General features: G+C 39.6%; 1 protein-coding gene across 1 annotated transcript; it reads right to left on the bottom strand.

The window, feature by feature from the left end:
• Cad89d (cadherin 89D) lies at window positions 1–27,311 on the bottom strand. The gene is made up of 21 exons (XM_076773791.1): window positions 27,301–27,311; window positions 26,820–26,997; window positions 26,226–26,384; window positions 22,542–22,650; window positions 21,674–21,876; window positions 20,522–20,650; window positions 16,280–17,243; window positions 15,404–15,562; window positions 14,903–15,080; window positions 13,244–13,505; window positions 11,220–11,523; window positions 8,986–10,703; window positions 7,826–8,038; window positions 6,948–7,036; window positions 6,663–6,746; window positions 6,517–6,585; window positions 6,145–6,348; window positions 4,173–4,376; window positions 2,188–2,352; window positions 1,102–1,463; window positions 1–506 (listed from the first exon to the last, which is right to left on the bottom strand). Exons 1-21 carry the CDS (start codon window positions 27,309–27,311, stop codon window positions 475–477), a joined length of 5,796 nt encoding a protein of 1,931 aa, XP_076629906.1. The 3' UTR covers window positions 1–474.
• Between the last annotated feature and the right edge of the window lie 579 nt (window positions 27,312–27,890).

The following is a 27,890-nucleotide window of genomic DNA, read 5'->3' as shown; positions in this document are numbered from 1 at the left end:
AACACAATTGATTATATTCAAGGTCAATCTCGAGAATCATCGCTGAATTTCCATTAATTGCAAAAAGAATATCGATAAGACAGAAATCACGAGAATCATTTTAAACTGTAAAATAAACTCCATCTTTGCAATAATCGTTGCTTCAAGTTTGTGTGTCGTTGTCCCGGAAACAGATCGATCCACGTTTCGATCATCTTCCGTACATCAAAGGACAAACGGCATTCGCCAAGACAGGAACAAAACCAGCAGAGCTGAAAAACTGTCCTCGCGGTGCAACGCGGATGATCGAAGGAAATTAATCTTATCGCTCGTTACACTCAATAGAACGCGCAAGAAGGGACAACCCTTGGAGAACGTGGGCATAGCCGCGTACCTTGCACGGTGTATGCTATGGACAATAAGAAAACTCATGGCCAGGAAGACTATTATCTTGCTCCCCCTCGGAAGTTCTCCCTCTACTGGGTCTCGCTATCGTTAATACAGCATGTGGCTGCTTCTTGTTGCACCTGCAAAACAAACGTTTTAAACGTGTCGCGTATTAAGCAAACATCTGTAAACGATATTTACGGAAATAACTTCAAAAGAAACGTTGAAACAAAGTATTACTAACCCCTTGACGTACGATTTAGTGTAATTTTTCAAACGTATACTATTTAATTTTGTTTAAATTTGTTCGTACAAGAATTGGCCACGAAAAAGAATAGATTTGTGTTGATTTTAATATACAGGCTGTTCGGCCACCTCTGGGAAAAATTTCAATGAGAGATTCTACAGGCTAAAATAAATCGAAAATCAGGAATACTAATTTGTTGATTGAGACTTCATTAAAAAATTATAGAAACATTTCCGGCCACACAGTATATTTTCGGTAAAGAATTTTTTTCTCGAAAGTACGTAGGATTTTGGAGGTATGTCTATTCAACAAAAATAGAAAAAATAGTTTTAGAAAAAGCATATCATCGAACTCCTAAAATTAACGAAAGTATATATACGTATTGATAGGTCGAGCTATACCTGTTTAAACGATCTGAGCCTTCCATTTAATTTAAATAATTGTCAAACGTAAAAGAATTATTTTCTAATTTGTAATGAGGGATTTACCATGAAGGCTCGACGTATTTTGCAATGAACTCGACAGTGAGATCTCAGTTCCAGGATGTTCGTGTATCACCGTCTCGGTGATGTTGTTTTCCGCCTCGGAATGGGCGCGACGATGCTCGCGCGCGGTCCCCTCGTTTTTTCGTCTCTTCTCGGTCCCAGCGCAGCAACGTTGTTCCCTCTGCAACGTCATCTCGTGGGCGTAAATGAATTCCCCGTTCGAGAAGGAGTTGAAACGCTGTCGCCTCCTGGAGGTAGCCTGATGTGCGCGTCTACCGACGATGCTCGAGGTGTCGTGGCCACCGCGGGAGACTTCGTTTCCCCGTTCGCGACGTTGCAAGGATTTCAAAGAGTCCTCGTAACCGCTATTACGGAAACAAAAACGAAAATCTGTGTGTAATAGAAAGGGTGAAAATATTGTATTCAGAAATATGCATTTCTTTCGCAAGCTGTCAACGCTATCCATCATTTTTTTCATTGTGAAAGAGCCAATTATTATTAGAGGGGTTAAGAACTTGTCGAGTAAACGATCAACCCTTAAGAAAGCGGTAGTGTTTTTTCTTTCTAACGCCAACGGAAAACCGAGACCTTGTTGACAACCGAGATCTCGGTTCGCCCGAGATTTTCGGATAAACCTAGAATTTCAGAAGAAGCGATGTCCTAGATTACAATCGTGATTCTGGAGGAAAACCATCGAAAGGAGAATTCAATTTATATTTGAAATTCTCGGATGTACCGAAAGTTTGGGAAGAAGATTTCAATTTATATTTACAACTCTCGGAAAGGATCGTCTCGAGAGAAGCTTGACCTTGGTTTGCTTCGTAAACTTTATGCAAAAATCTTACCCATTAAATGAATAAATAAAAATCAGAAGACTCAGAGGTATCGAACTCGACGCGATTAGTAAAGAAAAAAGACTAGATTGTCGCGTATTTCGAGATTCTCGCAACTTCAACTTGGATCTACCGGCATTGTTGAAACTCTGACCAACGCGCGCGTGAATTTCTCGCGCTGATATGGCCGATCGATCTGTCCCGAACTCTTTTCAATTTAGATAGCACGAATAGCTCCGTAAGTAATTCGACTTACTTGCTGCTCTCGCCGCTGGAGGGGCTCGACGAGTGACTGCAGTGGCAGGAGGCGCGCGCCACGATCCCAGAATCCTGACCGCTGGAATGCAAGGACGTCGCGGATGCCTCGAGGCCTTTCGGGGTCCCTGTCGTCCTCCCGGCGTGCTTACTACTACCGCCCGTCCTGCAACCACCCCCAGCTCTAGCATCGACATCGCGAAAGATATGGAAATTCCCTGATACAATATTTGGTATATTGCAGACCGACCTCGCTGGCCAGGGGAATGCTTTCATAATAAATGCATTCCCTTCTGTCGCGGTTTTATTTAATTCCTCGGCTGCCACGGCTACTTCGGCCGCGTTGCTCGCGTTCCCTTCCGATGGGACTAAGACCTGTTTAAATACTATCGACAGACGTCAGAAATTGATCCTGTATCAATTCGCTCGATGGAATTATTCCGCACAATTTTGGACCTATCCAGGCGTTCGATCGTATCGATCGTTCCTATTAAGATTAAAGGGACCAGACAGCCAAATTGAGCCTCTTTGTAAGGGCTTATTAAAGAAAAAAACGGTTAGGTATAAATAATTTACGTTTTACAGGATGTATTTTGGTAGCTTAGAACGAATACGAATACAATATTTTTATTGCAAAATGTTGTCTTCGTTTCTCCTCAATTTTTAACATAATTCACGCGTTCACGTCCTTCGTTATTTATCCAGATTTCGTTATGGAAATGTACGAAATATAGTCCTATTTGACCCAGGATGACAGAACTGATCGATAGTAAAGATTTTTGTCATTGTTTCTCTTCGTTATTAGGAAAGTTTTAAATATGGAAACTGATGCGTATTAATGAATATGTCGTTGGATTGGTCCCATCGCTAGCGTTCGCTGATATTCCCGGATACGGGACCCCTGTTGGCTGACAGGTCGGCAACAATGAGCGATTGTTTCCAGTCACGCGCGCGTGGAAGGTTGCTCGACTCCTCGCGGAATTCATCGGTTGTCGTTGTTTTCGATAACTCGATTTGATTTCTATCTGTCATCGCGAGCATGGACATTACAGCGATTGTAGACTATGACTAGTTGCTGTATACCTTCCCTATTCTTTTCAGCGCATGTTTTTTAAAATACTCGTTTGTCTGCGAATCACTCATATTTACTAATAATAGTGTATACTCATGAATTTCTTTCCCTTTACTAATTGAGGTCAGTAAAAGTATTCATCACTATCATTATTAACATTCAGTAACATGTACCGCTTAGCTTCGATGTCTGACCATTGCTCGTTATTTCTACTTGCACTAATGTTACTGAACTGTGGCAATGATATAGAATTTTTTGTCCTTCGTCAATCTCATAGTATCCTCTAATTAAAACCAGTAGGAGCGAGTAATACATAAAATTTGTTAAACTAGAAAAGCTTTATCAGTTAAATAAATAATCAAATATTTTGATCTAACTTTTCGTTAGTAGCGTTTCTTTTAAATTGCATTGATCAAAGTTATACGAGAAACTTACATCGTCAGTGTTTGCAAACACCGGTATAAGTAGAAAGAATGATACATAGTCAGACGTGTTGATCGAAGCTGGCTGGCCATAAATCGGATAATACTACTTACACCATTGACCCGCGAAAATATCGCAATTGTATTTCAAAATATAAATATTCATGTTCTGCCTATTATTCTCAAAATATCACTAATTGTTTATAACTATTAAATTACTTTTAATTTTGATCTTTCAAACTTTAAATCACTCTCAAATATTAGGTTACAAACACACGACCGTTTGCGAATAATTCACTAAAATTAATTTTCAGATTGTAATTGAACACTTTGTCTATAATAATACAATGTCACGTCAGTATTGCAAGCCTACCAAGGTCTCGATGTATCATCGACAGAACGCGATTCTGCGTATTCAAACGGTTAATACGTTTGTGAATGCGTCTACGAGGGGGGCCTAACAAAATTGTAAACGTCAATTGATGGACTTACGCGTGAAAGCGACCACAGTTGGCTCCGTGCTCGCAGATACTCTGTCGCCTCGTCATGTCGGTGCAGAATGGCTCAGGGTCGTAGTGAAGGCCGTCGACAAAGGTCGGGAAAAGCGACGGCTTCTGCAGCGTCGCGGCTGGATCTGCCAATGCGAATCCAATCGGGCTGGTCGTCGAGAACATTGCTTTCTGCCGACGTTTGCGACTAACGGGTGAAATTCAGGAACTCCGTTTAGAACGGACGTCTCGTGGCGCGTTCATCAAGAATTAATGGAAGTCTCGGATATACGTGCGAGCTGATTTTCATACTATTTTTGCGTGCAAATGAAACTGGTTCAAATGCAACTCTCTACTGTGTCATTAAAATAGTATTTTTATTTTTTAAGAAAAAACTATTCAAAAAGAAAGGAATAGTTAACTTTTTGCACAGCTGGCTGTTTAGAAAAAAGATCTGCTTTAAAAGAATTTAAGAAGATGATTCTTCATGAAAAAATAAGTCAAAAATGTGTAATGACATTTTTCGATACGTTGCTTTGTTCCCGAGAAAATAAATTTTGAATGTTTCTTAAATACGCGTCCGACTGACGACTTCGCTAACGCGTCTGACTATAACGCGTTATATTTACTCGCATTGGTGCTCGTGAACATTGATAGTAATGCAGTATTCTCTGTTTTCCGTTCATCTTATTATCTTCTAACTAGATCATGCTAGTTGAAACAGATAATACTATAACGCAGCCAGTTTGGAAAGAAAGTGGAACTAGCCTCTAATGGCCAAACACGTTAGCCAACTATTATCGTCAGACGCGTGCTCTACGAATTTTGAGAATCGATTATCTGGGAAGCTGTGTCTCGTAGGAAAACATTTATTTTTACATTTTTACACTTGATTTTACTGTAATATCCGACACACCATGTAATAAACCATATTGTATAAGTAGGTTCGATTTATCAATTTTTTGTAATCATTGTTTCATACTAAAATATTTGGCACACAATTCAGTTCTAAAATCGCGGGACTAAAAACCGGTGATTTTTGCGGCCACTCTTTGTTTAAGTTTTTCGCGAATTGGCCATTGGGTTCGATCCAACAGCTTTTATACAGTGCTCGTCATAAAATTTTCTGATTCAAAGCTGATAATTTAATGAAATTGATTTACAAGCACAAAGGGTTAGTAGTAGCACAAATGAAAATGGTATAGCGAAATATTTTAATATCGAGTTGTGAAATTTTTAATTTTCAATATTATTGTTACCTTTATGTTTCTTTCTGTAACACTAGAACCAGTTGTATTAATTCAAATAAAGTAAAACTTTTCTCAATCGTCAGTAATAATAAAAGATACTGTATTACAGAAATTGTCAAAAATTATAAAATTCCATCCACTATTTCGAAGTTTCATAGCACGCTGAACATGTATTCAGAAAAAAAAGGAAATTGCGTAAATCACTTGTAACTAGTTCTAATCAATTGAGGATTAAATTCATGAAGAAAAGCATTGAAGAGCATCTGAACTTTAATGAGCAAAACTTTGAGAACGTATTGTTCGGGTTAATGCGAGAGAAGAAATTGCTATGTACAAGATGATGAACAGCGTTTTATTAAAAATTATACGACAGCGGGATATTAACAACAAGCAGGAGACTTTTAACAAGAAACTAGTCTCTAGTAAGGTATTAAGTATTGCAGTCCTTCAGAGCAGATTTTTACTTATCAGTTAATATTTACTCCTCTAATTTACTATGATATTCTTCACCCAAACAATGTTGGTTATTTATTAAATATTATTATATTACTCGCGGTCTATTATAGTAACTACAAAATTTACCGTGTTTAAAGGCTTCGAAGCAATGGATTACACTTTGCTTATAGTTACTTCTTCCATCAAAACCCCAGAAATTAATCAGCCAAGCTAAGTAGTTAAGGATAAATCAGACGTAACGCGGATCATGCAAAATCGTGTATCTCGTACCGTTTATTCCGGCGAACACAAGTGACGCAGAGGGCCGTGACGAAGGCGCCCACAAAGACGACACATCCGAGAACCACAACGCCCACTTCAAGGGTGGATAACAGGTAACGTTGATTACCTCGACGCGGAGCGCTTCCGGCGATGTCTAGGACATCGTACTCGTCCAATTCGCGCTTTATCTCCATCTTTTTTGTGTGAAACACGCTGACGACACGAAAACATTAATTGGAATTAAAAATTAAGTAGAATAAAAACATAAAATACTGAAAATTGAGACTATTACGACCACTATGTTTTTAATTACTATTAAGTCCTAATTCGGTTGAGTAATATTTGTTTAATTAGAATTAGTAAGAAAGTTTGATTACTTACTTGTGTAAGGTGTCCATGTCTATCATGACATTTAAATGGGGATCGATGGCGTAAAGGTAAACGTCGGTACTAAATGCGAAGAATCTTTATTATATGATATTCAATTCTCTTGTTTATTTATAAAATTGTTAGTTTGAATCACTTACGACATGGTGTCGATCAAGTTCTTTTCGATATGTGGCTCCAACTTTCTCACTCGAACGTCCAGCCCAGTTACATTGTGCAGTACTCTGAATTAAATTAGCAATAATTTTGGTTTACCATTGTATCGATTCTTCGAGCAATATTTAAATTTTCTACCTTTATAAAGATTATAAATTTATTTCTGTGAAACATTTTTATGTGGGTACCACTAATCTTGCGTCGAATTTAAGTTAAACTACTAGAAACAATCGAGCCACAAGCATAAACTCGAAATACATTATACTTACGCAGTGATATTCTCGAGTTGAGGCTCTATGTCCATAGGTCTTCGACCTACGACCATCACAACCTGTTTTTGATCATCCAGTACGTACACCTTTGAACAAACAAAAGCAAATAATAAATTAGATTACAATAAGCAACAATATTCCCCTTATTTTTATTTATGAATTCATAATTACTATATTATCGAAGAACCCTTCATTCTGGCAAAGTTATTTATAATTTATTTGAACACCTACTTATTACTATTATTTTTATTACCAATGTTATTACTCAATACTTTTCTTTCGATTTTTCTTTTATTAGTTTTTAATCTATCGGTCAACCTCTTAACATACATAAACTTTTTCAATCGAAGTTCACGTGCTGGTTCGTAACTTCCATTCCATGTAATGGATTTTGAATACATTCGTGAAAAAACATAGACTTTTGTAATTACTTCGTCCTCCCAAGGATTTTCAGACATTCTTGAAAACTGTTCTCTCGAAACAAATATTCAAAAACATTTATAATAAATGTTCGATGAAAACAACACTGTAATTTTTAGAAATTTGAAATATATATGTATTTAATCAAGAACGGTTTAAAAAAAATTATAAAAGTTATAGAAAACGTAAGATACTTCATACTTTATTTCATTTTCACGTTTGTTCGTATGTTCACTAGAAAATAAATTGTGAAAATTAGTGTGCACAGAAATTTGTCATATTTTTGATAAATTCAACAACGACAAATTTAAATCTTTGTTACCAAACGTCGAAGAATCGGTCCGCGTTCGATAGATTTCCGGAATCGAAATCGTCAAACGGATCAATGGACAGTTAATGCGTTAAGATGCGTTAATTGTCGAATGAAATGGGACGTGGTGCGACGAGGAACTTACGAAGACATTGGCGATGCTGCTACGTCCATTTTCGGCGCCCCGTCTGTCGGTGGCCTTGACGTCGAAGCCGAAAACGCGTCCAGCGTCACGGCCAAAACTCGCCACGGATCGTACTTGACCGCTCAGTGGGTCAATGGCGAATCGTGGAGCGTCCTCCCGGCCAAGAATTTGGTACCGGATCTCGGCGTTTGCACCCTCGTCTGGATCTTCCGCCTGTGGGGCGATCAATTGCATCGATCGTTCACTTTTTAATCCGACAAAGAGGGCAGAATTTACAATCGAAAACGTTTGAAAGATACTCCAAGTCTTGATAAGACTAATATAATTAAGAATGTTAATTTTGGTCAAAGAGATATTTCCAATTATATTTAGGTAATTAAATATCGTCGACGTAACTCTGGCAAATGTTTCCTAGCAGTACGTGGCCAGACGCCTAGTCCTTCAAAGCGACAACCGGTCGCCATCGAGAAAATCCGAGACAATAGTTCAAGTTTCATTTAAGACATTTTACAAACGTAGAAATCGTCGCTTTCAACCGTTCCTAATACACGCGTATTGCTCTAAAAGTCCAAATAAATATTTTCTATTATATAATTCTATAAGTTATTATAAAAAACAAATGATTTTAAAAGAGATATCTAATAATTACAGAAATCAAAACTTTCTCCAAACTTTAAATTCTCGAAAACTTGTTTTAAAAAAAATTAGTTCGGATTGATATGAAATTTTTTTTTGCATGCGTAAAAAATGTTCCTTTATACACTGAACCTCAGCAAAGACTCGATCTGACCGCCTGATCCCCTTAAAGGAAACGGCCCGTGCGATGCTAATTCGCGCGAAAGTCTTTTTATAATTTCTCCTTCTAAAACTTCCATTAGAAAATCCATCGTACGAGAATCATTCGCGATAAAAGGCGAGAGAACCCGGTCGCCTAGCCTCGAAGCACACACGCAGAAGGACGAGAAAGGGTACAAAGAAATAAAACGAAGGAAAAGAAAAAGAGTAAGGAAGCCGCGGCTTCTGATGTAACGATGAAAGGGGTGGAAAAAAAATGTAAGAGGCGACACGAGAACTGAAATGAATTAAAACCTGGGTCACTCTGAGCCGTCTCGCGCACACAGTACCAACGATACACCGAATATAGACGCGTGCATACGTACCTCCACTTTAACAACCTCATACCCATAATGGGCAGTGGTGGGTACAGCGGCGAGGATGGGACGGCCCTTTGACTTGAATCTGGGCGCATTGTCGTTAACATCCTTCACCCTGACGACGACCCTGGCCTCGTTGGGGGCTAGACCATTCAGCCTTTCACCGACAACCGGGTAAATCATCACGGGCATCCCGCGACCAATCTTCACCCTGTCGACTCTGACCTTGGCCTCGTATCGATCGTTTACCTCTCTGTCCACGTCCGTCATTAGATACAGTGAACCGTTCCTCGGGTCGATCGAGAACCGTTCCCTGGCGTCGGTGTCATCAGCCACCACGCTGTACCTGATGTACTCGCTCCGATGACCGTCCACCAGGTCCAACTGAGCGATCTCCATGGGCACGGGGACGTTCTCCTCGACTTCCAGCTCGTAGTATCGGTGTCGAAACGACGGTGTCCTCTGCACCTCGTTCTCGACCTCGTCTCGATCCTCGTCCACGTTCAACACCGAGACCACGACGACAGCGGTGGACGTTAGACTCACCGGTGACCCTAGATCGCTGGCGGTGACCAGCAAACGATGACTCTTCCGGGTCTCGTAGTTCAGAATACCGATCGTCGTGACGAGACCCTCCTTGCTGTCTATGGCGAAGTACTGCTTGTCGGGCTCTTCCTGGTGGATCAGGTCGAAGAGGATCAAACCGTTCCCGTTCCCGGTGAAGTCCGTGTCATTGGCGTACACTTTAATCACGTGGCTGCCCATCGAGCTGTTCTCGAAGACCGACGCGAGGTACACGGGCAGAACGTTCCCGCGGTCATTCGTCTCGGTCTCGTCGTAGCCATAAAACGTGGGCGGGTTGTCATTAACGTCCAACACGTTCACCTCGATCTCCACGGTGGAGCTGAGTCGCGGCAAACCGTTGTCGTGGGCCGTCACGAAGAGGCGATGAGCGCTCACTGTCTCCCTGTCGAGGATCCCGCTGACTCTGATTATACCTTCGTAAGGGGCCACGTCGAACGTCCTCGTAGCGTTCTCGGGATTCTCCAGGTTCTCGTTGCCAGATGTCAGCTCGTAGCTGACGTTCGCGTTCGAGCCGAAGTCGGAGTCAAAAGCCCTAACGGTACCAACGGCGTAGCCAGCGTAGGTGCCTTCGGGGACGTCGAAGGTGTACCAAGACTTGTCGAAGATCGGTGGATGGTCGTTCACGTCCACCACGTGGATTCTGATGGTGATATTGTCGGCCAAGCCGCCCGAATCCCTGGCCACCACGAACAAACGGATGTTTCTTTCCGCCTGCAATCCTCTGGCCACCGATATCTCCGCTGACCTTGGATCGAGATGGAAATATCTTCGGTTGGTGGTGTCGAATCGTCGCAAACCGACGTCGTCGCCGGATGTCGTCTCGTTCCCCAGGCTGTACGTTATCACGGCGTTCGCACCCTCGTCCTTGTCCTCCGCGAGCAACCGTATTATCGGCGCGCCGATCGTCGCGTTCTCTGGAACGAGAAGAAGAGGCGAACGGCGGCTACTGGGACGCTGACTTCCGGCAAAGGAATCCTCCATCTCGAGGACATCGTTCCGTTCCAACACTGCCTCCATATCTGGCTCGTTCGATACACGAACGCCCTGATCCGGCAGGACGATCATTCTGATAAAGGCGGGCGGGTTATCGTTCGCGTCCGTCACTGCTATCCACAGCTCCGACTCTGACGTCAAACCACCTGCGAAGTTTTTTCGACTCGAGTAAATAATCAATTTTAACCCTTAGGTGAATTATTGATAATTCAATTAAATTTTTTCAATTGTTTCTATAAAACAATTAGCATTTTAAGGAATCTGTTGCATGGTAAGTGGAAGAGAGAGATGACTTTATGAATTCTTATGAAAGTTTGTATGTAATATCAATATTAAATTTAGGGATTTATTTTTCTATGTTAGAAGTAATTGAATATTTTATCGCAGGATATAATTTTCAGATCAATTTTTTCTCCGAGAATACATATTATATTTGCAATTATTTTTTTAGCATTATTGCAAATCGAAGTGTAGAATACACGATCATGTTTAACCGCTGAACACTGTTTCGCCGTTTCAGCCACGTAAAACTTCGCAACTGTGTTCGACCCTACAACAATATGACGCTAGATACATTTAAGGGTACAAAAGTTTCGCCTACACTTACGAGAACTTGACTCGAAAGTTTCATCGTGAATGTCAGCAGGAAAGGAAGAACTCACCACTGTCTTTAGCAACAAGTTTGAAGCTATAGTTTGCTTTCGCTTCCCTATCCAGGGTGCGATCATCGATTCCCTCGAAATACACAAAACCCGTCGTTGGATGGATTCTGAATAGCTCGCTGCCCGCTCCGTACAAACTAAACACGAATATCTGATTGACTCCTTCGTCTTTGTCTGTGGCCGCGATAGGGTTGGACAAATTCACTTTCGTGCCTGGAGGGCTGTTCTCGAGTATTCGACCCTCGTACAAAGGCAACGAGAACATCGGTGGATGATCGTTTTCATCGATTACGATGACGGTCACCTAAAACGATACGTAAAATTAAAAGACAGGCGTTTCATCGAACTTTTAAGAAACTAACTCTTCTACAATGGCGCAACATTAGTTCATTTGTACTATTTTTAGTGTCGTACGTATTACAGGATATACATATATGTCATACATAAGAAAAGAAATATATGAACTCTTAAGAGTATTAATACTGTCGTAGAGATTTCAAAATAGCTTCCCTTATATTGAAACTTATCCCTTAAATCATCGTACGAAAAAGTAACGCGATGTTAACTTAGAATTCAGTTATGCGGATCGAAGAATATACGTATATCAAATTCTTATGTAAGATTCGAGATACACACTTGTGGCTCGAACATGATGGATGAACCAACTTACAACGAGATCAGGAAAAGAACTGCCGGAGATAGAATCGTGGTCCAATACCCATGTTTTCGTGCATAAGAAATGGTAGATATTCGTATAAAAAGAATTTATGTCTCTTATTGTCGACTGCTCCACATATCTGCCAACATTTCTAAGAAGAAACTCACGCAGTTTCCTGAATTGAGATATGAATCCAAGCCGCGTTACCTATCCGGCCTGTCAACAGATTCTTTCTCCCCCAGTTTAATATCTAAATGGATACCACCCGCACTTTTGTCGAAATACAGGAATAGAAAAAAGAAAATACTTTGTTTTCCTCGAATCGTGGTATTATAATATCGTGAAGTAAAATGTTTAAAGACAGAAATTTAAAAAAAAAATAAAAGTTAACTCGATCGAATGATCGTGGTGGTACAAGATAAAGACGAGTCTACCCATTAGTAAATACACCCATTAGGAGTTTCAAAGTATCATAAAATTTCATCCAAATATTAGTTTACAATGATATTACTTAGAAATAAATACTTTTGCCTTGCATGTAACAGGAAATAATTGAAATTAATGTTTACATTTGTGTTGAAATAAAGTATACTTAACGAAAACGTTGAATTTAAACATGTGATTAGAAAAACGGCAGAACAAGAACAGTTGCTTTAAATAATTACGATCGGCATTTGAAAATATTGATAAAAATTACATTGAAGGTTCGAGAAGGAATGGGTAACTAGGAACAGCGAGACAACAAGGAGTATGAAACGAGTGATTGTGAAAGACAGACGTGATTGTAATTTGTGTTGTCAATTAATGTGATTTTAATTTGTGTGTTTCAAATTCGTTTATTATAATTATATGATTTGTATATTTGTCCTCTTATTTTTGTTCCTCGACAATTAACCAACATTTTCGTTAAATATACCTTATTTCAACGCAAATGTAAATATTAATTTCAATCATTACGTTAAATAATCTATGCACCATGAAAGTATATAATATATAAAACTTAATTGCATAATAATTATACTACTTCGGTTAAATTTAATTTACACTTACTACTTTTACCTTTACCTAAATACCAATGATATAAATAAAATGAAAACGTCATAATTTTTTCCGCCAGCGTGGAAAGTTCCCCCATACCCCGAGTGTTCGGTACGAGGGTAGCTAAAGTGCATCCGCGTCCCTCTCGTGTCCCGTTCTCAGACTCAAACGGAATCAATTCCCCGCCCCTTTGAACCCGGAAAAGAAATTCCCCCGAGTGCCCTTTAACGAGTTCGACGTACTCGATCGCCTCTCGGCGACGCCCCTTTCGTGGGACGGTTCGCCGACAGTCGGTTCGAGGCGAGTTAATTATCGAGGGAAAACTTACTTGGAAAACTCCGACCCCGCGGGGACTCTCAGCAATTACGGTGATGCTATAATTCTGCCTGGTCTCGCGGTCGAGACCTTCCGGCGCGTACAGGGCGCCGTCCTCGCTGATGGAGATGTCGGGAACGTCTTGTTGATTGACGATAAAAAACCTGGTGCCGGTGGATGTGGTACCGGTGCTATTCTGCGGTAGCACTTGCCCGATGTACGTGCCAGGAACGTTTTCCTTGGCGTGGAAGACCAAAGGAGCGGTGGTCGTTCCCCTGCAATCAACGGCCATCGAGTTTCCGGGTAAGCAAACAGAACTCCGACCCGGGAGCCGTTGACTCCTGACCTTTCGACGTGTTTGCTCTCGAGCTCGCGAGGCAAAATCAACCTATCAATTACCCTGCAATAATCGCGCGTCTCTTGGCCGAACTTGAATTCCGTTGGGTATTGGTTTTACAACCGCCATTCTCGTAAAACGAAATCGACACTCTGTGCCCATTATCGGAAGGGAAGGAACTTTTCTTTTATTTTGAGCGTTAAGCCCTGAAGTTGAATAAAAGTTATGCTATTAATAAAGCATTCGTAATGTTTACGTTCATTTGTTTAGCCTAAATATGAGGCCCCATTGTTATGTATCGCCCAATAAGTTTAAATTTGTGATTTATTTACAGTGAATCAATTTTTCTTCGTCGACGGCGTTGATCAGCGTGCAGCCTAGTATTTTTTCCTTTGATCTAGAATAAAAAATCGAACGACATTTTGTTCATAATAATACTACGCGTCGTATAAACTAAAATCCTTAAAAAATACAAAATTGTCGAAGGTACACATCTCTGAACACAAAAAAATGATACTTGTAATAAATTTCTAATTTAATTATGTTTAAATAATTATTATCATGAAGGATGGTAGTTCATACGACACGTAATACCATTATAAACAAAATGTCATTTGATTTTTTTATTCTAGATCAAAAGAAAAGAATGCTAGACTGCACATAAGGTATAACATTTATTATTTCACCCAAAGTCGATAAAACGTAACGAAAAAATAATATTTGTATCTTGAAATGTTAAAGAATATATGTGAAAAGTGGCGAAAAGTTTCATCAAACCCTTATGCTGTGAAAAAATTGTCAAATATCACTTCCGGTTTTACCATTTTACATCAGTCTCCCCCCGGTGCATTATATGAATAAATTGTATTGTATCGAATTACCCCTTTTCGATTAATCGTGATTACTAAGGCATAATAATGATCGTCTAAATAACTTGCCTACTTATAGCGATAGAAAAATTTGAAAAAATTATTTTCCACCTTCCAAACAAATAATGTGGTCCATCGACATTTTGTTCCACACCGGAAGAGAGTAAATCAGGAGAAACGCCCTGTACGTTTTGTTTGTACGTAAAAATATACATCGTAAAAAAAATAAATGGCAAGTCTCCAAAAAGCCGAAAAACAAGCTGTAAATGAACTCAGAAATAAAAAGTAAGCGATAAATAAAGGTCTTGGCAGAAATTAAACCCAACGAGGAGATCCGTTATCTGAATCGTTGATCTCGAATCTCTAATTACGAGGAGAAACAAAAGCAATCTTGACCCGCGTTTCACTTGGCGCTCGTTAAAATAAAGCACGCGTCGCCCGGTGAATAAACTGTAGTGTCACTCACTTTGTGAAAATGCCCCTCTCGTCGTTAGGGTCGACCACGTGGATCGAGACGTTAGTGATCAGCATCAGCTCCCTGTCGTCGGTAACGATCGCCTCGAAATCGAACGTCGACCGGTCGAACCTCTCGATCTCGTCGACGACCGTAATCGTTCCCGAACGCTCCTCCACAGCGAAAGGAACTGAAATTCCATATGTATGCAGCATGTGTTACGTATTACCATGGGCGGTAGAATATTCTCGCGACTGATGCGCGGGAATTAGGGTTGCCTGCTAGGTGTACAGATTGCTCGTGGGATCGTTAAAGTTCGATAAGGCTAGATTTAACAGACAGAAATTATGTATCGATTCTGAATTGATTTTGTGTCCCTCGAGAGTGGTGCAGAGGAGATAATAATGGGAATTCTTCTAGTAATTTTAACGTTAAATAAATACTGAAAATGCACTCAATGTGTATGAACGTCACGGATATACGTTAATTATTTAACTTTCATTGAATACCTACCTCCTTCCTCGTAGCCGTGTAGAAGATCGTAGATCAAATCGCTCGTCTTTACAGCGTCGTTTAAGCGTATTTGACCGACGCTAGTGCCGACTGGCACATTGGCACCGACCCAGAACTCATAAGGTGCTCCCAAAAAGTCCGGTTCCAACGACTCTGGTCCTTAAAAATAGAAAATTTGTTCTCCTCTTTTATCCGCATTTGACGATGTCGATGGATGGATGGGTCGATTCACGAGCACGCGTATAAATAAAATTGGCGACATTTGGCGACAATCATTTCGATTAGAATAAAAATTCCTTCCGCTTCGGGAACGTTGCGTGAATAGTACGCGCGAAAAATATTTTAGAATTCTCTGTCTAGCAGGTGGCACGATGAAAATTTCAGCCCAAGTATGGAAAGTATCTGTGCTACATGCGACGAATAACTTTGAGATACGACGTATAGATTTCTACAGACGAGAAGACGCGTTTCTTCGTACCCTTCACCCGAATTATTGAAAAAAGTGCGCATGCATGACAGCAAAATGTGTCAGTCGCGAATCAATTTTTTTTAAGGACAACCATATTCTAGGGCAATTCGATAAAACGATTTAATTGTAAATTTGTAAAACTGTGTATTTACTTGTAGTTAAGGCGGGAGACTCATGTAAAATGGCAAAACAAGAAGTGATTTTTGGCAATTTTTTTGTAACAGAAGATCTTGATGAAACTTTTCGCCAGTTTCCACATATATTTTTTAACATTTCAAGATGCAAATATTTTTTTTCGTTACGTTTTATCGACTTTGGGTGAAATAATAAGTGTTATTAGTTCGATTATAAAACTTCTCAATATAATATTAAGAAGTTTTAATAAAATATTCTCAAAAGAAGCTCACCATTAGATCTAAAGACATCAACAGTGACGACAGCTAGGGAGAATCTCCTCTCGCTGGGATTGGCGGGTTGATCAGCGGCCTCCACGAAGATGGCATGTCGTCCCTCGAGGATCGGACTCTCAGCGACGGTGATCATACCGGTGATCTCGTCCACGTGAAAGGGTGGCGTGCGAGCAGTCGAGTTCCCCGGCTTCTGCAACCTGTACTTGACCATACCGTTGGGACCGAGATCGTCATCTACCGCGTGCACCTGTCCAAGCACAGCGCCCACCTTGTAGTCGCTTCTGGCGACCAGCTCGTAAAGATTTCCTGGCACAAAGATGGGATTGTTATCGTTGGCGTCGAGCAGAGTCACTGCAACGTCCACGGACGACCCGTCTACTGTTCTCGAGGCGTCTCGTCGAACCACGCTAGCCTTCCTCTCTATAGCGAGGACCTTCATTCGTAAATGGTCCCGTTTCTCGCGGTCCAGGACAGACTGGTCCTTCACGGTCAGCCATCCTGACTTGGGGTCTACAGAAAAAGCTCCCGATGGGTCACGAAGCTCGTAATCGAACTGACCGTTCTCCCCTTGATCCCTGTCGCGACCAACCACCTGCAACACGCTGAAACCGTTTGGCAGATTCTCCACGATGCTGATGTTGTAGAGGTCCACCTCGAATTCAGGCAGATTGTCGTTCAGATCCAACACTTCGACCTCGACTCTGGCGACCGCCGTCTTCAGGGGGTTGTCCACCTGCGACGCGTGGATTTGCAACGTGAAGGTGTTCGAGGGTAGGTTCTTCTCTGCGTCCAGGTCGATTGCACGCTTCAGGAACAGGCTACCGTTCTTTGGGTCCAGCTGGAAAAAGCCTCGCTCGTTGCCGGATATTATGTCGTAGCGGACTGGCACGTTGATGTCTCGGTCGCAATCGGTCGCCTGGATCGGAGTGCTAAAGTTTATCTGCATGAAGATCGGGTACTCCTGTAAAACACGAGGGTTGGATCGATTAGTGGTGGATTTTTAGACTGAAGAAGGTATTTCTTTGGGAATTTACACGGATTAATTGATAAAGGAGATCTTCCACAACGTAGAGAGCAGTGGGAATATAAACAAATTTTAATCTGAGTTTGGTAATTTTGAGTCTCTTTAACCCTCAAGTGGACTCTAAATTTCAACCGAATTAGTTTACTTAATGTTAATTTTTACCAAATTGGTAATTAGATATAAATTTTCCTTCAACGTATTTAAAAAATAATGACCTGATGGAGGATTACATAAATTTTCAAATAATTAAAATTGCGTTCCATCAAAATGATTATAGATGACGGGATATTACTCTTATACCGCACGAAACGTCCCACTGAACTCCATAATATAAATAAAAATTTCCAAACCCGTTTAAATTTCTATCTTAGCGGTTTCATTCGTAAATCCAAAGTTGCCGAAGCAATATAAATCGACAGAAAATTAATGTTCGACGCGTCAGAATGCGTTTTCCAAGCGAACGGCGGTACGTTCTGACCGGAGCCGGGTCTAACCTTAAACGGAGTCGCGATAAATAAATCTTCGCAAACGACTCAACGTGGCTTGATATGTTGTCGGTGTGAGTAAATCAGTGAGGTCGCAAGATCTGTTGTGATGTATCGATGTGTTCAGGAAATGAAGAGAAATCCCTTTCCTTCGAGACACAAATGTTCCTGTATTATAAAATATTAGAATCGTTCGAAATTTCATCTTGGTTGACCTTCAGATTTCTCGACGTTTGTCTCTTCTTTTAATGTACATTTTTAATCAGATAAATTTATAACGCCAGAGTGAATTGAAATATAAATTTCTAATGAATCTAGAGTATAGTTTGCCTCAAATGTGACTGTCTCATCTTTGTTACAGGAGCCAAAATATCCAAGTCCTCTAATATAAAATATATACTGTATTTAAATTCCATGTCTAATAGTTTCTTTCATAAATCTACCATTGCCGAAGCAATACAAATCGACGCAAAATTAACATTCGTCGCGTTGGAACGCGCTTTCCATGTGCGTCTGCGGGTACGTTCGACTTCAACCTCCGACGTACTCGCGATAAATAAATCTTCTCGAACGACTCAGCGTGGCTGGAAAGTCGAACGCGGTGCGGCCTGCGATAAATATCTCGGTGAACAGAATTGCGCGATCATGTTTTCCATTGGAATGAAATTTATACCTCAAGGTTCTCGCGGAAGAAAGTATTAACCTTTGACATTCTCTGTAAATGCGATGTGGCACAGCCTAGATCGCGAGCGTCGCGTGTAACGCGACGTCCGTCGCGACGAGCACCGTTGCTAATGGGACAGAAAACAGTACGGAACTTTCCGAATGAATTGTTATTGCACGAGGATTCGTTTCCGTGGGAATTTACGTTAAAAGTTCGCCGAACACTTGACTGTGAAATTCGATTCGATGCTCTCGCTTGCGGGCTCCCGCCAGCGCGCTTTTATAGCTAATGATCGGGAAGATAATAATTTCGAAACAACTGAGAAGACTTGAGGGGCGAGACTCGTGTAAAATGGTAAAACGAGAAGCGATATTTGACAATTTTTTTACAGTATAAGGATTTGTCTTTCCACATATATTCTTTAACATTTCAAGATGCGCAGGATTGCAGAATTAATAAGCAACGATCGATGTCGTGCAAAAGTCGCGACTCGAGGAAGCGATGCGCCTCGATGACTGTGTAGAAAGTTCCCCTGGAGTTCGTTTGTTCCGTAATATGCGTCTTCCATCGACGATCATCCACCGTCGCGCATTGACGCGGTCATTGCCGGCGGATATATCTAACATAAGTGGCAAAGTTGTTTCGCGATTGCGTAATCAAGTAATCTCCGTCGATGCTTAATTACAACTAGTTTTGCACAGTTATACTGTAATATTTTCTAGCACGAAATTACAAGCTGCCGCGCGCTGTTGCGTTATCCTGCCGCGCACGTCTAATTAACGTTGACACATTTTTTTCAAGTGCCCCTTGAATTTTCAATTTCCCGTATCGAGCTGATTATCCAGAAGCTGTTGCGCCCAATGATTCGTCGTTCGAACAGCGTCAACCCAGGGAAAATAAGCGTAATCGTGTGTACGTCAATTTGTTTTAACCGTGTTCAATTTTTACACATAAAAATCGATTTCTTTCACAATGTAACGTTATGCTTATTTCGTTAATGCGACGTGTCTAGTTTTGCACTGCTGAAAGAGTCACTGCGTCATTTATGTTCGTAAGAAACTCGCGTTTCGCTGTCGTTAGAATGTCGGATTCGATATTGCCAAATAAATTGCAAATACAATTTTGTACACCATCCATCGTACGCGCAAAAGAGAAAGTGAAGATCCTGGATGTTGTTCTAAATTTGTTAAGAAGTTGCTAGCCCCTGTCAGTTCTATCGATAGGGTTTTTGATGAAATAATTGTTCATCCGCGAGCTTATTTAAAGTTTTAAACACTTTCAATTACTTCAACAACAGTGACTTTCGATCGTAACTTTGTGAATGGTTGTAGAATAATATCTAGGATTTCTATTTATAGCTTATGAAAGAACGTAAAACTGTATCTGGATTCTCCATCTGCAGAGCTAGGTGGACAGATCTAAGCTTCGGCTTATAAGAAGACTCGCAAAGTCAAGGATTTCGACCTTCTACCAATCTTTAATTCATTGACACACATAGTACTAACAAGTATAAAACTGCATCAATTATTTATACCGTTAGCTTAGAGTCTTCATTTTAAATTTATTGAGAGGCGTAGTACTATATCGATAAATCTCAAGTGTAGACGTAGAAAGGTACGAGTGATTTCTATTAATCGAAGAACATAAAGGTACGTCGATAGTTACGACCTTTAGCTGATGCACCGTTAGCTTGGAGATTCTATCCATATCTTATTTAAAGACGTAGATTTTAACATATAATTATAATAAACGATCATTACCTTACACTAATAGAAGGACACAAAGATACGTTACTAATCGTTCCATCTACAACTCACGATCTTCATCTTTTAATTCGTTGGATGATGTGTACATCGACAGATTCCATCTTTGATCAACAATATTTACTTTCCACTAATATAAAGATATAAAATCACATCTTTAATTTATAAACCAGGGGAAAATAGCATTAACGATTGTCACCTTTAGTTTATATTTCCAACAACAAATGAGAGATTGAAAGTTTTCAGTTTCCCAAGCGACAAAAAGCACCGTGTAATGACAAATTAAACGAACTTGATATTTACCGGCATCGGATAGAACTCGTAAATCTTTGCCCTGTACACGTCCCGCGTGAACTTCGGGTCGAGATCGTCGTTGTCCAGTATCGTAATCTTCACGGTTGTGTTGGTGGTCTTCGACGGCACACCACGGTCCTGAAACACGACGAACGGAAGAACCGACAATGTAATACCCCGTACACACCTACAGATATTGTCTGCAGACAAGGTTCGTGGATGTCCGTGAAATTTTATAGTTTGTTCGCAGATTCACGGACCAGTACGACCTGTCTTTAGTTCCTCGTTAAAATGATAAAACAAGAGACCGTGTCTGCGGACAAAGTACCATTACAATCCTATAAACCATGCAAGATTGTCGTTCGATCAACGTATTACAGAATTAATATAATCGAACGAAAATGTTTTTACGAAATACAGGATCTAACTGTAGGAATTTATTTTTAATAAGCAGAACGTTGATCTAAAATAGATTTAGTGAAATGGCATTAGAGACCTAACTTTACCCTCTGGACAACGCCACTGGGTTGCATTTTCTTAATTTATTTTCACGCGAGTTAATTAAGCGAGTGACTTACATAGGAGTCCGTTTCTACCGCGTGTAATTGCGTCTAAGGCAATAAATAGGCTGTTGGATCGGTCTTATTAATGAATCCACCAACAGTCTAGGACAGTGGTTCTCAACGTAAGTTGTACGAGAGAATTTAGAATATCTTGGAAGCAATTAAAGTATTACTTTGCATTTATTTTTCTTTATCTTAAATGCCTATTTATATTTCCTTACAAAAGAAGCATATAGAAAAGTTTTCATCTCATTAAAAAAGCTTCCAAAAAATACTTTTTTTCCCGTTTCAGTTGAAATGTATTCATATTACGCTTCTTTTGAACTTAAATATTATGCTAGAATTGTCCAAACAGGGTTGTAAAACGCTCTTTCTTCGCTCGAAAGAAGAAATGCACGTTCGCTGGTGTTTATGAACATCCAAAGTGGCCACGAACCATGTCTATGAACACATAGCAGACAATGTCCGAGCGTGTACAGGGTTTGACGCGCTCGTTACCAGAAATTATTGCGATAATATCGACGAGCAGAAGACTTTCACCTGAGCTGGCTTCTCTGCGAATAGGAACGCACCAGGTAATATCGTGTCGTCTACTCACCGTGGCCGCAATGACCAGCGTGAACTCTCGATCGCCGTTGTCGTAGTCCACCGGTTTACGAAGTAAAAGAGCGGTTCTGTGGCCGGATTCAAGTGAAAATTTGCCCTGCTCGTTGCCTTTCACTATCGCGTAGTGGACGTCGCTGTTCGGTGTGTTGGGCTTGTCGCCGTCCACCGCGTGAATCCCACGGAATATCGTCACACCTGCGATTAGACACGAAATTCGGATCGATCTAGGTTTTCAACGCTTTCCAACTGTCCCAACGAAACGTTTCTAAGACTAACAAGTGGGGCACACGAATGGGACGAACGCCTTTCGAACATATAAAACGATAAAATTTGGAAGATCATACATACCAATAAAAGGAATTGAAAAGTCCTATACGTTTTCGCGTCAAATCGAATTTCATATCGTTAAAATATTCCAATATGAAAAATTCAAATTCTGAAGTCGAGAGAATCGAACTGTTTGATGTAACATATTTATTTACACTCGTATAAATTCCTTCTCCAAGTATTTTCAAAATTAATCTGAAAAACAAAAGCTTGTACGAGAAAAATTTTATTACTTTTTCCGATACGAATCGTCTTTTCTCGGATTGTGCAACGTATTAATGAAGCAAACGCGCGTTTGAACGCCCTTTATAAAATGAAATGTCAAGTACCAAGTACGTATGGTGTATCATAAATTATGAATCAAGGGTTTTATGACTGCATAAAGCGATGAAAGGTCGCTAAGTTAGGAAATATAATTCTCGATTGTAATTCGTTCTCCGATAAAATTGTACGTCCAAAGCTACCATTCGGAAGTAAAAATCATCCCTCAGTTCAGTGCAACCTAAGACTAATTCGTATGCAGTGTGTCTCACCGACTGGCGTAAGCTCATCCACGGTTACGTGATAAGGCGCGTCGACAAATTGCGGAGCATGATCGTTTATGTCCTCCACGTAGACCGTCACTGACAGGTGCGACGTCACCTAAAAGTATAAATGGAAATATTGACTTATGGGAGAACATTTCGTGTCACAGACAAATATTTCGATACTTCAAGTAGGCAATTAGTTTAGGGGGTGATTCTAAGTGACAGAATAAAATAAAAATCATGATTTGTAAGAAAAGTACTATAAATACAATTGAAGTATAAAATATTTCTAATTTTTACAGAATACTTCGGAGATATTTTACATAAGTGGTCAAATTTTACTTTTCTCGTCTATTTCTAGCAATTAACAACTCAGACACGAAGCTTTAAACGTAATTTGGCTATTACGAGAAGATTGAGAGTAAATAAGTTCCGCGATAAAAGGGGAAAATCTGCAATTTTCATTATTTTTTCAGTGCACTGCTTCCTGTAATATGTACCAAATGAACTCACTTCCTCATCGTAAACTCACGCGATGTCTATCGTGAACGTGATCGTAAAATCCTGTCGTTAAATAGAGATTAACACGTGAAATATAATATATATTTACGTGCCTATTTTTGGCAACGAACTCTCGAATATTCTAACGTATAACGTTAGCATATTGCTGCGTTTACATGGCTGTTACCAAACAACTTTCGCGACTCGTCGCATACTGTGTAACGCGGTGTAACGCTGTGGAAGTTTGATAACTTGAAAAACTGTCGTAAGTCGCCGGCAGGTTGTTCCTGCGTCCAGAGAAATAAATAAAAAGTATGAGAAAGAGTTGGAGGACGGAAACTTACATGTGTATAAAGAACAGAAAAAGTATAAAATACATCGGTATAGGAGTTTGTAGTTTCTTAGAATTTATGCTAGGAACCTGTGACAATCTGACAAAGAAGTAGGTGAAATTTGATCGCGCTCTCATCATCGATCGTCTTTCTTCCCGCGAAAGACGAGACTGAGAAACAACGCGATACGAGCGGTTTTGGAAAGTAGTAGAAATAACTATGTGACAACCTGAAGGATGGAACGGTTATATTTGAATTATTGTATATACTGTATATACATATAATATACTTTTATGGTGGAATTAAATTTATACAAAAAGTTTAATTTATTAAAATACCTACTTTTTGTATGAAACAAGCATGAAATTTGTTATTGCGGTAAGACAGCGACGGAGAAAAACTAGAATACGAAACAGAACGATAAACGATAAGAAGAATCGTTTCAGAGTGGATTTTTACGGTGTCTATGCGAGATATTCTGTTTGCATAGTACTGCGTACTCCGTTGATTTTAATATTCTTTTCCTTCGCTTTCTATGTAACTCATTCATATTTCCTCGGAATTCTCTGTTTCTCTCTTCAATATTTAATATCCGCGACGAGACGGGACACATAACAGTATCACTCGAGATTTATTTATCGAGATTGTATTAACGCATGACGACGTAGCATCTGATCGCCACGACCGAAAAAAATCCTGAGCTACGTAACAGCGGGACTCTATCTACATTCTGCCGGTTTTATTGCATAGTTGTGCAAAATAGCGGTTCCCCGACCAAAAGTCTTCGAGGAGTTGTTGACTGATTATATTCATGACGAGACTCGAATTCCTTTACCCAGACAGAGAAATTATATTCGAATTTCGAATTGTTTCCAATGCAAACAGGTAGTTCCATTTATTCTTAGCGATTAAATATCTTTGTTGCGTTCGAGAATATGATGTCTAAAAATTGTTAATATTATGCTTATAAGAACACTTATAAGAGCAATTTATCAAAATAATACGAAACTTAGAATAAATTTAGAACTTGAAAACCAGTACTTGCATCGTAATATAAACGATAAAAATAGGACATCTGCCATTGCGTATTCGAATTATTAAATCAATAAAGGAAACACTTGCATACGTCGTTCAGTATGATTTCGTGCAGTAGAATAAGGCGTAAAGCATAACAGAAATTTGCCACAATTATATAACTGTACATAACGACTGATGAGCTTCATTACAGATTCATAGTTGCTTATTACTATCATCAGAGCAACTGTACCTAAGTACTTTGACGGTAGCTTGTGATTTTTATTTTTTTGTTAAGTAACTACACTTCTCTCATCATTTCATTGCATAAATCAGGTTATTTCGCAACTCTTCACGTACTTCATTATATGAATCTTCGACCTAACGTACAATATGCTATGAATATTACCCCAAACGAATAGCGAAACGCTATACCGATCTAATGTATTTAATTTGTAAATACGCATAAAAGGTAACGTTTAAAATCTACTTTAGGGATTCTCCAAGGGTTTTCTCCCGTCGAGAGGGTCAGAGGGAAAGTGAAGTTTGAGAAACACTGCTGCAGATGATTAATAGCTTCCGTAGTATACACATTTCTCGCAAACAGGATTTACTTGGACAAGAAAACCGCAAGGACTCACGAAACAACGTGATACTGTTTCACTGAAAACATGCCACTGCATCTACTACGTCGAACTAGAAAGATCGAAGCCTTCGATTCTTCTGTTTCGTCGTTGGTATTAGTTTCTGAGTGCAAGTAAACGCGAAGGGAAAATTTCGTTGAGAAGCAGTTTCGTTTTTCCGCGCAAAATTAACGTTCGAAACGCGCTCGAGGATAATTAAATCGACGAATAAAAAACTGTAATCGGTATCGTAACGGTTTCGTTGATCCACGGCATTCCTACGAAATAGTTGCATAAACGCTGATTAGCGCGTTACAGAACTGCGAAACCGGTAGCGTGGGCACGCTGGTTCGATTGAGACCGGTACCTGCACGCTCCAGTTATTCCGACGGGTATGGAAAAAGAACTAGACTTCTAGAGAAAAGGTGGGAATACGTTCAGAAACTTTTGCCCCCAGGGACAGAAGAAAATTATTAACATAGGTATCCGATTAGTTATGAAATGACAGGGATTTTTTTTACTGTTATCTATTCTGTTTTAAGGCAACAGGTATAAAATGAAACGTATTCGCTGAAACTTTTACTCGATATATTTTAAATAAACAGGAAACTTATGTTTTTTTAGGAGTGAATAAAAATTTCAGTAAAATAGAAACCTCTACCTTGCTTTGACGAAGTGAAAATTAGAAGTGACGTACCCACCATCCATGAACCAAAAAGAACAAAGTGGATATTTTAATAACAGTATAAATTGTCTGGAATTAGTGCAAAAAGGGATTAAATTTGTATTACAATTTCATACAAGTTGTTTTCCTCGGAAGCTAAGCAACGAATCAAAGAAATATTTTCTATATCTTTTATTTTTCTTTTTTATAAGGTCTGCTTATCGATTCTAATAAGATTTAACATAAACCTAGTTTTTCCAGACGATCTAATTAAACATGATCGTGTCTAACGCGGAAACACACGTAGAACGAGAGAGACATTTAAATAATCTCAGAACCGTTACGACACCCATCGAGAATATTAGCTCCATACTGGCTAGCGGAAACTGAGGAAAACAGCTGGCGACGATGTTGTAGAATTTTCCCAACACTACTTCAGAACGTATCTGTGATTAAGACTACCAACCAAGAATTGTAAAATCGCTCTTCTGCCTGTTCGAACGAATAAAAGTGCATGTTACGATCGATTTAGCGCCAGGTATTTTGTACGATTTACCAAAGAATCGCCGCCATCGTTGTAATCGCAGACCACGCGAAACTTGAGGAGATTTCTGGGCGACTCGGCGTCCACCAGGTCCTCCAGGGACTGCGCCAGCACCAGCGAAACGTGAGTTCTATTCGTCTGTTTGTACGCGAAGAAACGGGCGTCTTCGTCCTGCAACAGTTACAACTCGGTTATGTCACGACGTATGCTCGTTTAACGGTAAACACGCTGCTCGCGGATAATTGTTTCGTTTTGTGGCTCATTAATCCTCGTACAACGGTAAACACAACGCTGCAAACGTAATCATTTCGATCGCAATTTAAGTCGCGTTTTATGCTCGATTCAACTATTCGCGTTCTGCGCACCTAAATATAGACAAGTCTACTCGATAATTTATGAAAATGATACTGCAATCCCACTAAACGGCAGAAAATTCAAAAATAAAATTCTTGCATTTGTCGAAATGATTTGATGAGGTTTTTTTTCAATAAAAAAAAAAAAGAATTCATGACTTTATTCGAATTACTTGTAAAAAGTGGAAGTAAATTTGTCCTCATTATTGAAATTGATTTTTCCTTCGACACGACTGTAGACACGAGCAGTTACCTTATCCACTGGCATAATCGAAAGATGATTTCTCGGATGTGCCTCCAATGATAGGACTTCCGTTCCCTTTGCCAAGTTCTCCGGTACTCTCACGAACTTTAGATATTCCCCCACTGGATAAAACTGACATCCTATGATCAAACAATAAAATAGAAGAAACAATGAATTTATTTGTAAACTTCTTATTACGAACGCATTCTAATCTAAACAATTTTCTTATGCTTCTTATTCAATATTGAGATTATATTTCGTGGAGTCATTTCATTGATCTTTAGACAAATGGAGATATTGTAACATTTTTTACAATGTAAACGAAAACGTAATCGTTGCTCTCCGTGACTTAAACTCGAACTCAAGAAGATAATTAAGTAATTTCCTCTGTCTGCAATCAAATTGTACCAATTTCTCCGTCGTCAATGTCTAATAGCATAATTGTTTCGTTTATCGTTCGTTCAGCCGTTACCGTTTCTTGCTAACAAACCAGATTTTCATGTAGAAAAGGTTAATCGTAACAAGCAAACGTACAGTGTTTATATCTATAGACCCACACACGCGATAAAAACACGTTTCGCACAAAAACTCCGAGAAATATGGAGTTCGCTTTCAAGTGAAAGGACTCTAGGGAAAATTTGCATAATAGTAAGTTTAATTTGGCTATCGAATTTTATACTGGTTCAAACTCGTTGAACGTGGCGAAAAACACGTTTCGGACACGACACGCTGAAATTTAAACCATTAAATTTATTACTCTCGTGAATCGTTACGTGGAAAGAAATTTTTGTCGATACTTAAAAAATTCGTTAGCGAAAAATAACTCGAATCTCACGATCCTGTCGCGTTAATCAAAGCCTGGTCGATACATGATTATTAAAACATCTTCGATTTTCTTTATTATATTGTATACTGCAAGAATAAACTAGCATAAAATACATAAAAATATTTATTTAAGACGTAGAGTGTTGACAATGTAAATTGATGAAGCAATTTTATAAACTTTTCATATTTTTCTGAGGAATATTTACGGTCAGCAATTATTATCTCAATACCTGAAACATGTATTTTTAATAGGAA

Source organism: Colletes latitarsis, chromosome 10 (assembly GCF_051014445.1).
Source record: "Colletes latitarsis isolate SP2378_abdomen chromosome 10, iyColLati1, whole genome shotgun sequence".
Lineage (NCBI taxonomy): Eukaryota > Metazoa > Arthropoda > Insecta > Hymenoptera > Colletidae > Colletes > Colletes latitarsis.
This window is presented reverse-complemented; position numbering and strand designations above follow the sequence as displayed.

Excerpts from the sequence above, each read along its gene's own strand:
- Cad89d (XM_076773791.1), bottom strand. Across the intron at positions 8,039-8,985 it reads ATGAGGTTGTTAAAGTGGAG|GCGGAAGATCCAGACGAGGG; the intron begins GTACGTATGCAC and ends ATCGCCCCACAG. Across the intron at positions 2,353-4,172 it reads AACTGTGGTCGCTTTCACGC|GACGGGCGGTAGTAGTAAGC; the intron begins GTAAGTCCATCA and ends GGGTGGTTGCAG.